Source organism: Cuculus canorus, chromosome 2, assembly GCF_017976375.1.
Source record: "Cuculus canorus isolate bCucCan1 chromosome 2, bCucCan1.pri, whole genome shotgun sequence".
NCBI classification, from domain to species: Eukaryota; Metazoa; Chordata; class Aves; order Cuculiformes; family Cuculidae; genus Cuculus; species Cuculus canorus.
In genome coordinates this window covers 96,458,742-96,474,050 of record NC_071402.1, presented here as the reverse complement: position 1 = coordinate 96,474,050, position 15,309 = coordinate 96,458,742, and the positions used below count along the sequence as shown (strand labels likewise).

Sequence of the window (15,309 nt, the reverse complement as noted above, 5' to 3'; positions counted from 1 at the left end):
CCACGTTTCCATCAGATTTGATAGAAAGCTATAAGCAGCATTGCAAATGGACAAACGAGTTGTCTAATTGTCAAGAGCACCCTCATGTAATTTATATAAGATCTTAATTTTTGTTTTGCAACCTCTGTTGTAAAACTTCAGTGAGTTATGGCAGGTATCACTACCCCAAGAACACATCAGGGTATGTTTTTCCCTTTAGATTCCCACAATGGAAATAAGCAAGTTTCAGCAAGGTATGTACTCACTACATTAATTCTTTCTAATGTGATTCCAGTCAGCCCCTTAAAAGTAAAATCCAAAAGATTATTTTTACTGTTTCCATTCTCTGTTGTGCCTATACAGTCTTCTTGCTGAAAGGATATCCATCTAACTTTACACACACATAGATGAATATACATTCAAATCACAGATACATATCAATATAACACACATCACAGACCGAAAATACAATATTAAAATTAACTGCATTACGGAGAATAGAGATATAGACAAAACTGCTGAGGTACTCGACTCTCCTTATTGCAAGGTGCCTTAACTTGAAGCAAACCTGGCATTCCTTTGTAATGCAGTCCTGAGATACTTAATCTGCTTTCGCTCCTCCACTGATGTAAATCAGCAGCAAAGTTGTCTGCAGAAGATGGGGGACAATTGTGGCCTGATGGGTTGTCTCTCTATAGCCACATGCACAGTGAGTCTGCTCACCAAATATTTAGCATGCGTATTTTCTAGGGCACGTTTCCAGCAAGGTGTTAGGAAGCAAGAAACAACAAAACTGGTTTAATGCACCAGGTAAATCTGACCAGCTCATTGTGAAACCTATCACTGCACGATTGTTATGATAATAAACGTGGTGAGCTCTGGTTATTACATGCACAGCCCTGTACTAACTGCTCCCTACCGCTCACCCGTTCTCTCACTTTAGCAACACCCCACACACCTGTTCAAATAATATTACTATTACCTTGTGTTGACACCACATCCACCCTTTCCTTTCATATAATAAGAGCTCCTGGTGAACTGTAAATGGAAAGCTTGCAGTAGCAGAAGCTGATTGTTTACCTGTTTCCAGTTTGTTGCCACAGATACTTGGTCAGAAGAAGGGAACAAAGATCAGTTTGACATCCTTGTTAAGCAGGATTTGCCCCCCACCTTACCCACAAAAGGTGACGAGTTCCTATTCAAGCCTGAGCTCCACAGGTGTGCCATCACTCCTGTCTGAAAGAAAACAAAATACAGGTTGTTTCAATATGGCTATTGCCCCAGCAAAATAAAGAAGACCTTGCCCTGCAACAAAGATACAAGCATTTGTTTCAATATTTCAATGAAGCTAAGCAAACACAGACTAATATCTCCCTTTAGATTTAGCATTTGAGCCAAACGGGACACGAGTACTTCAAGCAATCACTGGCAGTGAGCACCCAACCCTGCTGTTCCCACTAAGCTCATGGCTGAGTGCAAAACTCAACTGAAAATCCATCTTGCAACAGGAAAAAGGATTTTCTAACTTCCCTGATGTTTACGCCAGACCCTAATCTCGAGACCACTGAGATGGAGACCAAATCCAAAGATGAGATGGGACAGGTTTGGCCTCATCATATATTTGCTTCGTCGTTCAGCCCCGCCGAAACTGCTGCTGCTATTGAGTCACATATAACTCTCTGCATAGTGAGTTGTTGTGGGTTTAGAATAGGGGAAGGTTAAAAATTGTGACCACTGGCACTCTCCTGCTTGGTCGAAGGCTGTGCCCAACTTCTCATGCCAGTGGCAACAGTGTAGGTTTGGGCTAAACTGGTAAAAAACGGTAAAACCTAGCTCCCAATTGAGGGCCAGATGAGGCATAATAGGATTTTGTCCATGTGGAGTAGAGCACTACAGAGCCCTAAATGTACCCATTCATCTACGTGAATTTGGTATTTGACAACTGCTGAAGGGGATGGAAAGACTTCGGTGGGCATTTGATCAAGAGCTGAGTCACTGAAGTTTCCAGCGCTTTAGGTAGAAACAGTTTTCACCAAAAAGGGCTAATGAGAAAGATTTGCCCACTTTCCAGCTTAAGCAGTGCTCTATTTCTACTGTTTTACATTCTTATTAAAAGCCTTATCCATAGTTGCTTCCATTATGGCTTTACCAGCATTGTTTGTAGTCAGCTGTAAGAAGGTGTCCCTGTACATAGGACAATAGGAGTTGCAGTCGATAGTTTGGAAAGAGCTTGTATACTGGGCTGCAGCTTATGTAGAGAAACGTCCTTGAAGAGAGGAGCATATTTTATTTATTATTTATTGCATATGCCAAGTAAATGGAATGCCAAATTATGAAGACATAAAACATATCAGCACTTTTTATGTGCTCCCAACCAACTCGCAGTTTCCCAGCTGAAAGCAGCTTGATGATTTTGAAGACCTAGAACCTTTGGAAGTGAAGGGACATGTTGAATTTTAAGCACTTAGAAAGACAATTAACTGCATGACCAGCAACATTTTCCTTTTTTCTGTTTTTTTTGGTATGCTCATAAGTAGCAAATGATGAAGACTCTGGGGGATATTAACACAAGTAAACTAAACATGGGAGTGGGACTGTTTAAACAAGGTGAGACAAAAGCCTTCATGCCACAAGCAAATGAGTTTGATAGCAATTTTTTTATGTTTCCACCTCTATTGTTGCAGATGCAAGGGCCTGGGAGCTCGCTGGGTTCCCCTTGCAACTTTCTAGTCAGGTGGGGATATAGCTTCTGTCTGCTCCCCTACCCTCCGAGAATAAAAAAGTATTTGCCCTGGCTAAGAGCTGCAGAGGCATGAAGTCACCTACGTGCATGCCTTCACTTCGGCATGCACTGCACTTTCACACCTGCCCCTAGCATTTCTTGGTGCCTGGCATGAAGCCTCCAGAGCTGCACTCAACAAAAAATCCCCATCAAATTCTTAAAAAACCCTGCTGGCACTCAGAGCCCTAGAGCAGCTTACTGGTATATTAGCTCCTACTTACCTGTTAAGCCTGTCCCTCATGTGGACCAAGATGCTGCTTCCTCTAAAACTAGAGAAGGTACAATGTGATTTTGCACCATTGCTCGCCCAGCAATCCCTGTGATGCTCCTGCAGGGATCCACCAGTCTCTGCACAGACGCAACAGAAGTTGAAGGGAAACGCTTGGCCCGTGGCACCGTGTCCTCCTGCCCCTCTGAGGTCAGGCGCTGCTGCCCTCCCAAATGATTCATTACGTGTACTGCAGCCCACACACATAACGTGTCTGGCCCTGCGTGTTCGCAGGTCTGGTGGAGAAAACATAGGGGAACAGAGGAAGGAGTCTTAAAAAACCTGATACAAAATGGATCTATGTTACGGTCTCGTTGTTTCCCATTTCCAGGTTTTCATGGGAATCTTTCCAACCGGCCGAAAAGGCTGAGCAATAATAATTTTGAAATATTCTAAACAAGACATAGATGCTAGGTTTTTATAAACACCAGCATCTCTGAATGAAGAGATACCCTGTTGAATAAATAATACATATTAAAAAATGTCTGAATTGGAACTTACAGGATAAACTGTAACAGCTTCAAAGGAACCACTGATCTATGGAGTACATAATATGCATGTTAAAAATCATTGGAATATTTATTTACATGACACACAGCTCAGAAGAAGCCATTATGGTCCTTAAGTAAATTATACATGTTGTGAAAATTGTCAAAGCGCTTCTTTTACCAGAAATGAATGCATCCTGTCAGTTGATAAACACATTATCTTTGGGGGGGGGAAAAAAAAAAAAGGCAAGCAAACCCAAGGCTAAAAGAAGGTTAAAATGGGGGAGGAGGAGGGGAAGGAAGAAAATAAAAATCAGCCCTCGTACCACGACCAAGTGTGTTCTGTGCCCATCAAAGGAAGAAAAGCCTGAGCTGCCCTGCCTTGTGTCCCGCTCAGCAGTGCCATCGCACTCTGTGCAGGGAGAGCTGCACGCCTAGGACTCTTGCGGAGGGGCTGCTCCTGCCTCTGAATGCCAAAGTCCTGGGTGGCAGCGCTTCTCCCTACAGGCCAAGAAATGACAAATGGGGACTAATTCACTCCAGCCACCACCATGTCCTCTACTTCGAAACAAGCTGCCAGAAGCGTGCTCTGCTTTCCCTGCCCCTGTCCCTCTGAGTGTGGTGGGGGCCAGCCAGAGAACAGTAAGTCCATCAGTACTATCTTCACCTCTGTATATGGGGAGCTGCTTTGTATGACTACTTTTCCAGGTTCTCCGCATCAGTGCAGCACAGTAGTGGTTGCCAAGTGGCCTTGCCACCCCTTGTGTACTTTCAAGAGGGGCAAAATGGGGGCAAATATTGCCTCGCAATGCCCAGTGTGCCCAGCAGTCAGGCTATTGCTCACCAGCATCTTTCCGATGACTCCAGCTTTGTGTTTGTGCTCAAACGCAATGAACGGCAGGGTTTGCACCGCTCCTTCCCCAGTGCTCTGTGGGTGACACAGCTCATCTTCAGCAGATGTTTTCCTGAGGAAGAAGAATGCCAACTTCCCCTCTTGCCCATATTACTGTGATTGCACAGCAGCCTACACCACAGCTTGGTCCCTGCAAATTTTTTTTTCCAGGCTGTGGAGGGGAAAAGGGTTTTTGTCAAGGAGGCATAGCCAGGGCATAGTGGCTGAGAGACCAGCTCTGGCCCACACGATGCTGGCACTCGGCTGGCAGCTGCTCACAGTCCCGGAGTGCCTGGTCCCCGGCTAAACTGGGATGTCCTCCAACGGCTGGTGTGTGCGTGCCTGCTTTGGGTGTTTCGGAAAGCAGGCTCTCCTAGTAGGCACAGCACGCAAGTATTCTCCTACACAGGAATAAGAGTGAAGGATGGATTTTCTAATGCAAGAGAGCAAGCAGTGGTGCGGGGGGAATATATTTAGCCTGTGTTTTCAGATCACATGTTCTGGGACTGGAGAGGAAAACATTTTCAATACTATTTCGGAATCAGGCTATTTAGTACTGCAAGGCCTACTATTGGAGAAACCAGTAAATTGCGTTGCGACTAAAACAATTACTTGAATTGCTTTTACCGTGCTTTCTTTTTTCCAACAGCAAAGGTTTTACAAAAATGTGACTTCTACAGCTACTAAAGCATTGAAAATACAAATAATAGTAAAGTGGTGCTCTGCATTTGCATAAACCTGTTTATCCTATACACGGTTTATTCATTAACTCTCAGAACAACCTGCAGGACAGCTATGGCATTCCTTATGACCACTTCGGTCGTGGCTGAAAACTCAACAGCTGCTTAAGAGCAACACTACATGGTTCAGAAAGTGAAAATAAATACCGTTCCCATGTGAAACGGTGTGGAAAATCTAGCTATCAATCACCACAAGAGCTGGAATTTGGCTTTTATATGGAATGAACATCTCCTGTCACATGGAAATGTCAGAGGGGAGTCTCAGCATCTGCAAGGACTGGGACCTACGCACTGCAGCTCACCAAAACACACACACACACAGTATCAGCAGTATCTATCACTGCGCTCTGCAGACAGCACATGAGTTAGGAGGGATGGAAAAGACCCAGATTCCTCAACTACTCCTCCTTCAGACCATTATCTAGTGCTTTATAATTTCAGTGTCCCAAGCAAGAGAGTCCTCGCAGCCTCTACTAGCATCGTGTTTTCCAGTCAGCTCCTCCTTAGGGAAGACATTCTTGACAATCACCCCAGCTTTTCCTACGCTTCTTTTCTTACCCAAAACATAATCCCCATAAAAAAAGATCAAATAAACACTAATGCATTTTGTCTGTTTCACCTCCCCACTTCTACAAATTTGAGTACATGTTGCCACTAGTACACTGTAAATGGAAAAACTGGAAGTTTCCTTGACAGACAGTGAGTTGCTCAAGGTCACAAAAGAGCCTCAGTAGCAGAGCTGGGAACAGAATTTGGTATCCTAATTCCTAATCTGGCAGCTTCACCACAACTCTCATCACGCAATCAAATAGCTCCTTTTAAGGAATGCTTTTGTGACTAATAGAAAATCCAAGGCATTAGAAGAGAGTTCTTTTAATTTGCCTTTTTTCAAACATTTATGCCTTTTTGCTATATGGAAAACATGATTTAAAGAAGATATAGGATTAAAATACAATGAAAGATTTTAAAATGTTTGAAAACCAGAAATAAGCACGGCTGTAGTGAGGACTGTACCGATTGCGGCCATTAGGAAGCCAGTGATTAGATATTCCCTGTTTACAGCTTCATACATAACATAAGGAATAAATCAAGACCGGTATCTACTATGCTCCGATAGAGCTCTTTTGAGTGTTACATGCAGGCTTTCACATTTGTCAAGAATAGCATGTAACGGGAAAAATTTTCACAGCTCTTTAATAAGACTTCATTTTCTAAAGGTCCTAACCTGTTGCACCACAAGTTTTTTAGAAAAAGCAAAACCAAATCCTCAAGCCGCTAAACCCAATGGGAGATTGCCCTGACCTGAAACAATCCAGGATTTAGTACACTTGCCCTTGAAGTTCAGTGATTTAGCAGCTCTCCCAGGATACATCAGCTTTTATATGCAAAAACTCTACAAGGTAGTTTCGTATTTTAAGACTGCACCTTCTGCTTGCTTCCTCTTCTTGTGTAACAGAATACCATAATTTGGCAACAGCGGTCAGAAACAAATGGGGGTATTGAGAACTAATGTTACTGTAAAACTGTATACAAAATAAGCTGAGCTATACAAGCTGAAGTGGAGGATTGTGTATATTAATAGGATAAGCAAAGAAAACCAATATAAATGTAAACCGTTCGAGAAATGTTGCTTTTCTTTTCTCAAACACAAGAATTCCCACACTGCAGTAAAAAGTCATATTGATAGCATTCTTACTGTCATTGGATTAGTTGGAGACGCAGGATGAGAGGTTCATGACTTGATTTTACAAGAGCATGTACTTTGCTCATTAAACTACTATTATTATAACATTTGAGCTGGTGGAAAACAATACAGGGACCCAACTCTCCATCCCTTGAGACGGGGCTCAGCCTGTGAAATGCCCCTGCCTTGAATGCATTTGCAGTGACAGGCCTTATGTTTGCAGACGTGTTAGCCACTTTTTTATTTGATCTTTACGCAATTATTTTGATTAAGAAAATGTTCATCTTGTTGACATTACCACTGTAGTCAATAGCTAATGACCCCAGTAGTTAATTTCCTTATAAATATTTAACTTAATAGAAGAAGTCCCTTGGGTTATAGTACTTTTGACACTTCTATAATCTGAAACAAATCCTTTTTTAGTCAAACAGACCATGTTACACACACAGTTGGCTAGCTATTTACAAAGCACCCAATTAAATCCTACTTAATTCTTCCACTCTGAAAATCCCGTTTCATTAGTGCGCAGGCTACTGATCACACAAAATGAACATCTTTCACTGAGCCTGGACCTTAGTTTACAGTCTGTAAGACTTGATTGTACAAAAGCCTGTCGCAAAATGAATCTGCCCGTCGAGGGTTATGTAAAAAAAAAAAAAACAAACCCACAAACAAAGAGAATGTGCAAAACCAGAAAATTGAAGAAATAAGCTGAAGAATCACAGTTGAAGACAGGTAAATCTAGTTTAATGTTCACATGTAGTAGAGTTACACATCACAGATTAAACAGGATTTTAACTGTAACAATAGCTGCAGTGAAATGAAAATCATTTTGTACTAGAAAAATAATCTTGTTGGAGAAATTTGATTTTTGGTCTACTCGAGTTCATTTTAAGATGAATTTACATCACTGATCATAATGACTTTGCCCACGTGCCTTTCTTAAGTTCGGTATCAATACTCTTTGGATGAAGGAAATAACTGGTTTTGTTAATGATTTGCCCTTTGGTTACAAGCAGAGAACTGTTTTCACTTTTTAAGCAGTTAACAGGCTGTAGGAACGCAAGTTTGCAATAAAACCTTTTGGTGCTAAATAAAGTTCCAGAACAACTTTCTTGATCTGATGCAACAGCATATTTGAAAAAAAGCTGTTTAAAGATCTAAAGCATTGTCCCCATAATGCAAAAACTAGATAGAATTTTTCTATTCCCAGTAAAAAAAAAAAAACCACCACATCTTACCGCTATTTTTATAGAATGCACTAAAAAACCCTGTGCCTAAATGACAAAAGTGTAGTCTCAAAATGTATAATACATTTACAAACATTTAAAGTCTAGATTGAGGAAAACACATTTGTATGGACTCCAAACAAGTTTATTTGCAATTAGACATCTCATGCAATCATGCAGGACCACTAGCTATAGCTGTAAATTCCGTGTCTAAGGGACATTTGGGGACAAAAAAAAAAGAACCCTAAACATTCAAGATATTTTCATATTAACAACTCCGTACTTGAGCTGTGTTTTTCTAAAGAGATATTCCCACAAATTTAAAAAAAACATACACAACTTTATAATATTTACAAAAAAATATTTAATTAAAAATATTTTATAATTACAGTAGTCTATTAAAGCATATACTTTTCTCACACTTATAGAACATCTCTATATATACACAGTATGAAATGTCACTCATTTATCTATACAATATGTAACATTCCTGCAGGGAGAATAAAGTTCCCTGGGCCCCAATAAAATCCATCTATTTTAAACAATAGATGTCAAATATATCTACAAATGCTCTGGTAGATTAGTAAAGCTTCAAGATTCAGCTGCTCGGTCCCTTAAGAGTTATTAACGCTTTGAAAGTCCGGTTTAGGCTCGGGTCCTCTATCCCGGGGCAACTTTTTCCTTCTCGAGTCCGACCACCACCGCGGGATATTTGGATCGCATCTGCTCGGTGAGAAGAGAAGAGATGGGACGGGGTGGGGAGGGACGGCGGGGACCGCTACGGACGTGCAAAATGGTGAAAAAGGCTGGATGAGACATGGGAACTGCTGGAGGGGGGTTGGATGGCTCCTCGCTCCGGTGCGGCGGGGGCCGGGAAGGTTCCCCCCCCCCGCCGCCCCCCGCGGTGCCTCCGCGCGGCGCCGCCGCACACCTGTGGGAGAGGAATGAATAGAGGGGGTGTGTGAACCGCTCCGCTCCAGACCGACTGGCGCCACCGACAAAACACAAGACATGCTTGATCAACAACCCAAAACAAACCAGGTCAAACAACAACCGCAAGCTCCCGGGCTGCGCCAGGCGGAGGGATGCGCAGCTGCACGCCGCGGCCAGAAGCGCTTCAGGGGGGGGAAAGGCGGAGGGATTGAGAAAAGGAATTGAAAAAAAAAAAGGGAGCAAACAAAAAGCCGGTAATTAAAGAAAATATAATAACCGCTCGGTAATAAAAAAAAAAAAAAATAAAAGCCAAAGCCTCTTGCAAATATTGCTCGTCGGGCTCGGGTTGTGCGCCCCGCAGGGCTGAGGATCCCCCCGCCCGCCCGGGCACTCACCTGGGGAGCGGAGCTCAGCGGCAAAGGATGCTGTCTCCCGGCTTGTTAACAGAGCCAGCCTGCGCAGCAACGGAACACGGCGAGTTAGAGGTGGAGGGAAGCCGCACGGAGATTCCTCCCCGCTCCCCGGTGCGGGGCTCCCCCGCTCCGGCTCCAGCAGCTCCCACCGAGCCCCCGGCTGCCCCGAGGAATGGAGGGGGCTGGCGCGGGGGGATCCCGCGGCGGGGAGACGCTCCCCGTTGCCCTCCACCCCGATCGGTCTGCACCGCGGGCGTTCAAGGCGCACGGCAGCCCCCAGACCCGCTCCGCGAAGGGCTGGGAGCCACGGGAGCGGCGCGGCTGTCCCCGTGTATGCAAACACGCCGATTACAGCGGCTCTCCCTCGAGAGGCTGTAATTACACGGCAAACCCCGCGCCGGTGCCTGCCCGCACCGCGGGGATGCGGGTACCCACTGCGCGGCATCCCCGCCCCCGCCCCGGGCTGCTCCTTCTCTCCGGGGGCTGCGGCCCCTCGGCAGGGACAGCCGGGCCGCACCTCCGGGGCTCCCCCGCGTCCCCGGGCTGGCGGCACGCACCTCTTACCGGGTCAGTGTTGAGGGCCGTCAGCGGAGTCCTGGGGGTGCCGGCGGGGCAGTTGCCCGGGTGCAGGGCGGGCGGCTGCTGCTGCTGCTGCCGGAGCAGCGCCGGGTGCGTCTCCAGAGCCAGCTGCAGGTCGAGGATGTAGTCGATGACGTGCTGCAGGATCTCCACTTTGCTGACCCTCTTGTTGGGCGGGATGGTGGGCACCAGCTTCCTCAGCCGGCTGTAGCAGTCATTCATATCGCACTGCAGGCAGAGCGCCGCGGGCTCCTCGCCCGACGGCGGTGCCCCCTTGCAGCCGCTGTGCTCGGCCAGGCAGCGCAGCCCCCCGCCGCCCGACACGCCGGGCTGCGCCTTGCGGCTGGGGTGTCGCACGGGGCTCACGGCTTTCATGCTGCCGCAGGGAGGGAGACCTCCCTTCTCCACCTCCACCGTCTCCCGCAACCCCACCGCCGGCTGCAACCTCGCTGGCGTTACCGGCTGCACCCACGGACCCGCAGCGAGAGGATCTCGCGGGGAGGCTCGACACCAACAACAAGCCGTCCCCTGTCCCCTGCCTCCTCCCTCGCTATCAACCGCTCGGCTACGGCCGCCGCTACCCGTACCGCCCGCTATATAGCGCGGGGAGGCGGGCGGGGCGCGGCGGGCGGTGCCGCGGCGGGGCGAAGCGAGCGCGGCGCGGGGAGCGGGGGCGCCGCCGCGCCGCAGCCAATCGGAACGCCGCGCCGCCGCGCCCAGCCAATCGGAGCGCCGCGTCTCCCCCTGGTGGCGCTGCTGGAGAGGGCGGGCGGCTGGCACTGATCCCTGCGGAGAGGAGGAGGAGGAGGGGGGGAGGTCCCGGGGAGGAAGGACTGCGGGAATGCGGGCGGGACTCGCCACCCAGTGGCTCCCGGTGCCGCCCACGCGGTCCAGCGCAGCCCTGCTCCCCGCCGCCCGCCCGAAGGAGGAAGGGTTCCTCCCTCCGGGATGAGGGTAGCATCTCCTTGGGTCGCGGTGTCTCGGTGTGGGAGACCCAGCCTGGCTTTACGCGTATTTTGAGGGACTTCAGGACGCCGGTTTAAAGGCAGGGAAAATCCCGAGCAAAACTTGAGGGGGAGGGAAGAAGGGCGAGACGGGGAAGGAGGAGGCTTAGGGACCGCAAGCAAAGCAGTGCCTGGGAACATTAAATTAGAGCACATAACTATTAAAAATGCATGCAGATGGAGTATTTAAAATTCCTTCATGGCATATAATATTAATCTGTTTTATGTAAAATTCATACCTGTAACTTAATTTGGTCCATTAATGCACCAGATCACGTATTAGTAGATGTACTATGTTTTAAATATGATGCTGGAAATGTCCAGAGTTCTGTACTTTGAGACAGAGCATTAAAATTAACAGACACATACTCCTTGAGTCCTGGTTTAGTTGTCTTGTGGCAGACTGTAACCTTTTAATTTAATAATGCAGTGTTCAAACTTTCTGTTCATTCCTGTGACGGATTAAGAGCCATTGCATATTTGAATGAGATGCGGCTATAAGAAACTCGGCACCCGATTCTACAGAAGCTGCAGTGCTTCAAGCTCTCTGTGGGTGAAGTAGGGCTGATTGCTTGGGCACAGGACTGCAGGAAGGAGTAAAGGCTCCAGGATCTGCTCCTGAGCTTGTAAGTCAAACCCAACAGAAGGGAAGAAATCCATAAAGGTGATTAATGATTGCATGTTCCCTTAATGCTTAGTCACAATGGGTGATATATAAAGGATACAGTGGGAAGCTGTTAAACCCAGGACTTGAATGAGCAGTGAGACTGGATCATCTGAAGTGTATATTGAAGCACACTTTCATTCTCTCTCAGCCTTTAAAAAACATGTTTTCAGGCTCTGCTTACAAAAACATACTTGTTTTTCCTTATTTTGTCCCATATTACCAGTGCCATCCATGGCAGTTGGGCTCGTCTTGGCACAAAAAAATAAGTGTGTGATGTAAATCTTTGTCTGACCGAGGTCTAGATTTGTATGCTACATCACAATGATGTGGTGGGAAGATGTATTTCCATTAGCTATGGGCTGGATGATCCCAATTCTGCCGCAGTCATTCCTTTTATTCTGTGAAGCTCCACTCCCTTCAGTCTCCGAGTCTCACAAGATGGAAATATATATGGGCCTTATAGCATACATTATGTTTACACTTTGTCTGTTTTCCAGAATGCTGGTAATACCCACAGAGTTGATGGGCTGCGTGAAACAAAAGTTATTTGTAAATTATGGGGAGCATGCAAGCTCAAATCTTGCCCCTCCCATTGAATTAAAATCCGTGTGAAACTAGATACACTGTAATACTGGGTTGTTCTGTTTGTACTGAATCCCTTCTAGGGGCTGGTCTGATCTGGTTGGACATCTCTGGGAAACCCCAGTGTGGAACTGATTCTCCTTTAGCTCTCCCAAAGCTGATTTGGACAGATTATTTCTGTACACACACACACAAACAAACTCACTCACTCACTCTCTGTCTCGCTCGCTCTCACACACACTGCAGCTGCACTGTTCCGTATACACTGAGGCCACTGTTGGCTCTTGAAGATGATTCAGTATTTCTGGAAGCCTGAGAAGAACCACGATATGCCATAGACCTCTATTTTCCATTGGGCTACTTCCACCACAAAAGGTCCAAAATCCAGAGGTCTGTAAGCATTGTGAGAAGACACTGTGCGTTCATGTAACTAGCGTATCACAGTAGAGAGATGTGGGAGAAGGAAAAACAGCAGTTCCCTCCAACTATGGCATAAATATTCAGGGGATTTCCTCTAGTAACTCCCTTTGATACTCATGAAGTTGATACATGCTAGTCTGACATGCTTGGCTGAACAATAGGCATCACTTCCCTGTTAACAACAGGTCTGCTTTTGCTCTACTTGAAGTCAATGGGAGTTTTGTCATTGACTTAAGTGGGAGCAGGCTGGGTCAGCTGCTTTTTCAAAATTTAGACTGGATGTACACCAGATGCTAAGTAAAATGCTCTAGAAATGGGTTGGAAACCCATGAATATTACCAATGGAAGTAGGCATGTTGAAACTCTTCATCTCTGAAGATGTACATAAAGAGAGAGTGACAACGGCTACTGTTCATGCTTTTGTCCTATTAACAGCAATATTTTTCAGGACATGAGTACACAGGGATTAATGTTCCTGGTTTTCACCAGACCAAGTTTGGATTTTTCAAATAAATCCTGGGCATCTTTAAGCATGTGGTCCCTTCCTGGCTGGCTGGAGTTCATCTGTCTTGGCTGAGTTTTTCTGTGCTCTCTTCTGATGTCCAGAGTCAAGATTCATTTCACCTGTAATCAACTCTTACAATATTATCACAAGATCCTTAATCATGCTTGAATGGACCAGCTTGGTCCATTAAAAGAGAATCAATGAGGGCAGATCACATCATAGGTGGTCTCTGGAGCTTAAAAAAAGTTGCTTTTGATTCAAAACCAAAGTAAAGCAAGTTAAAAATGATAACTTAATGATTTGTATTGCTTTGTATCCCTTTTATCATGAGGATAAATCCCACTGAAGTTAATGCAAATGAGTAATGTAGGCTGAAATTGTCAGCACAGGTCTGAGTAAATGAATATGCCATTGACTCCAGCTGAAAAAATAAACCTGAGACATTGACACTGTGCCTGGGTCATGGCACCAGGGAGCAGTGACAGTCCTTGTAAGCACAGAACATGGGACATTTCCTCTGGCAGCACTCTGGATCCACAGATGTTTGTGCATGATACAATACCAATGAACCAACTGGTGCATTGGATAGTACCACATTAGTTTAAATAGTCTCAAGACAGATAAAATTTGAAGGGAACACATTTAGGTATACAGAGGGAATCAAACAATCAACGTGGTTTCTTACATGAGGTTACTTGCTGTACCTACCTTAAGAGGGCATGAAATGCACACAAATGCACAATTTGTTTTTATTCTTAAGCAGGTTTTGAAACAGTGGTTGAGTCAAGTGTCACTGTTTGGGGGCTTAGGACACACCTTATCAGAGCAGTGTGGTAAAATCCTCAACTTTCCTTTGCTTGAGGCTGATAACGGGTGTGACAAGTTTCATCTTGGTGGGCACAAAGATGCATGATACTCAGACCTCCCCTGCCTCCTATTCTTGTTACTTCAGCAGGCAGCCAGGAGACTCAGGATCTCGGAGGAGCTGCTCAACACCTAGAAGGGCTGATCATTAAAAAAGCATAATAAATCTCTGAATGGTTTATGGTTTATGAGGGGAATAGCAATTGATTCCTCAGTGGTGCAATTACTCTCCACTATTGCTATCATTCAAAAGGCAATAACATTGGTTATTTACCTTCAATTAAAATATCTAGTTAGTTGTGATGTCATTTAAAATAGCACTATAATGTGTTTAGTGCTCCCTTATCAAACGCCATAGATAAACTCCTCTTGGCAACAGGGGATAGTGATATGAAATAAAAAATTGGGTGTGGGAGAGAGATGGAGGAAAGAATATGTAAATCTTTTACTGGATTATTATTCCTACATGCATATATCCCCTTGGACACCAGCCTGGACGTGAGACTGCAGGCTCATTTGCAGTGACACCCTGTGGGTCCTCAGAGTGGGTAGGGAATACCTATCAGACATTTGAGGAGCACAGAGAAGTCACCTCACTCTGCAGTTGAACAACAGACCAAAATCCATCAGTCTTCTGGTACTACTCCTCACTAGGGATGTCTTATCATCAGAGCTCTTACAGACTCTTCTTAATGCAAATCTTTTCCCCAAACAGTGTGAGTCATCTTCAGTACTGTTCTCCTTATTTTCCTCAAATCCAAAATCTAAATACAACTTACACACTTCACTTAGCGTGGTGGTTTTTTTCCTTATTCTCTGGTTGCGGTCATGACACAATTTTTTGTTTCATGAGAAAACCTAAGAGATTCTCAAGACCGTCACTTCCTCGTTCCCCCCATGCATGATGTTGAATATAAAATAAAAAGGAAATAAAAATGTTGATTGTTCACAACAGCCAAATAGATTTTTTTTTTGCATGTTTACATAGTTATCCTGTTTAGATAATCCTTCTGATGACAGGAGCATACTTCTACCCACCTGTTTATGCTTTCCTTTGGTTTCGTACACTACAAAAAAATCACGTGACAACAAATATTTTGGAGAGATGAAGAACAGATTTAAAAAAACCCTTCTCCGTGGATTGATACTTATGCAAGCTGATTTTTACACAAACATGAAAATAAATGCATAAAGAAATGTTTTATCTCAATTAATAGAGAGAACAAAAAAAAAGACTGTAATGTGTTAGTATCAACAAGAGATTTTCTTGCCCTGCTGCC

The 15,309-nt window shown here is 45.1% G+C and overlaps 1 protein-coding gene across 4 annotated transcripts; it reads right to left on the bottom strand.

Moving 5' to 3' along the window:
• Positions 1–7,549: 7,549 nt before the first annotated feature.
• On the bottom strand, positions 7,550–10,547 carry ID4 (inhibitor of DNA binding 4). 4 transcript variants are annotated; one of them, XM_054060584.1, is made up of 3 exons: positions 9,966–10,547; positions 9,391–9,449; positions 7,550–8,785 (listed from the first exon to the last, which is right to left on the bottom strand). In XM_054060584.1, exons 1-2 carry the CDS (start codon positions 10,360–10,362, stop codon positions 9,436–9,438), a joined length of 411 nt encoding a protein of 136 aa, XP_053916559.1. In that variant the 5' UTR covers positions 10,363–10,547; the 3' UTR covers positions 7,550–8,785; positions 9,391–9,435. The 4 variants fall into 4 exon arrangements, with proteins under 4 accessions (XP_053916559.1, XP_053916557.1, XP_053916558.1 ...); XM_054060582.1 differs by having other exon boundaries at positions 7,551–8,785; positions 9,973–10,547; XM_054060583.1 differs by having other exon boundaries at positions 7,552–8,993.
• Positions 10,548–15,309: the final 4,762 nt, after the last annotated feature.

Bases quoted from the DNA above. Each gene is read 5' to 3' on its own strand.
- ID4 (XM_054060582.1), bottom strand. From the start codon at position 10,362: ATGAAAGCCGTGAGCCCCGTGCGACACCCCAGCCGCAAGGCGCAGCCC. The intron at 9,450-9,972 runs GTAAGAGGTGCG...GTTGCTGCGCAG, and splicing joins CGGCCCTCAACACTGACCCG to GCTGGCTCTGTTAACAAGCC.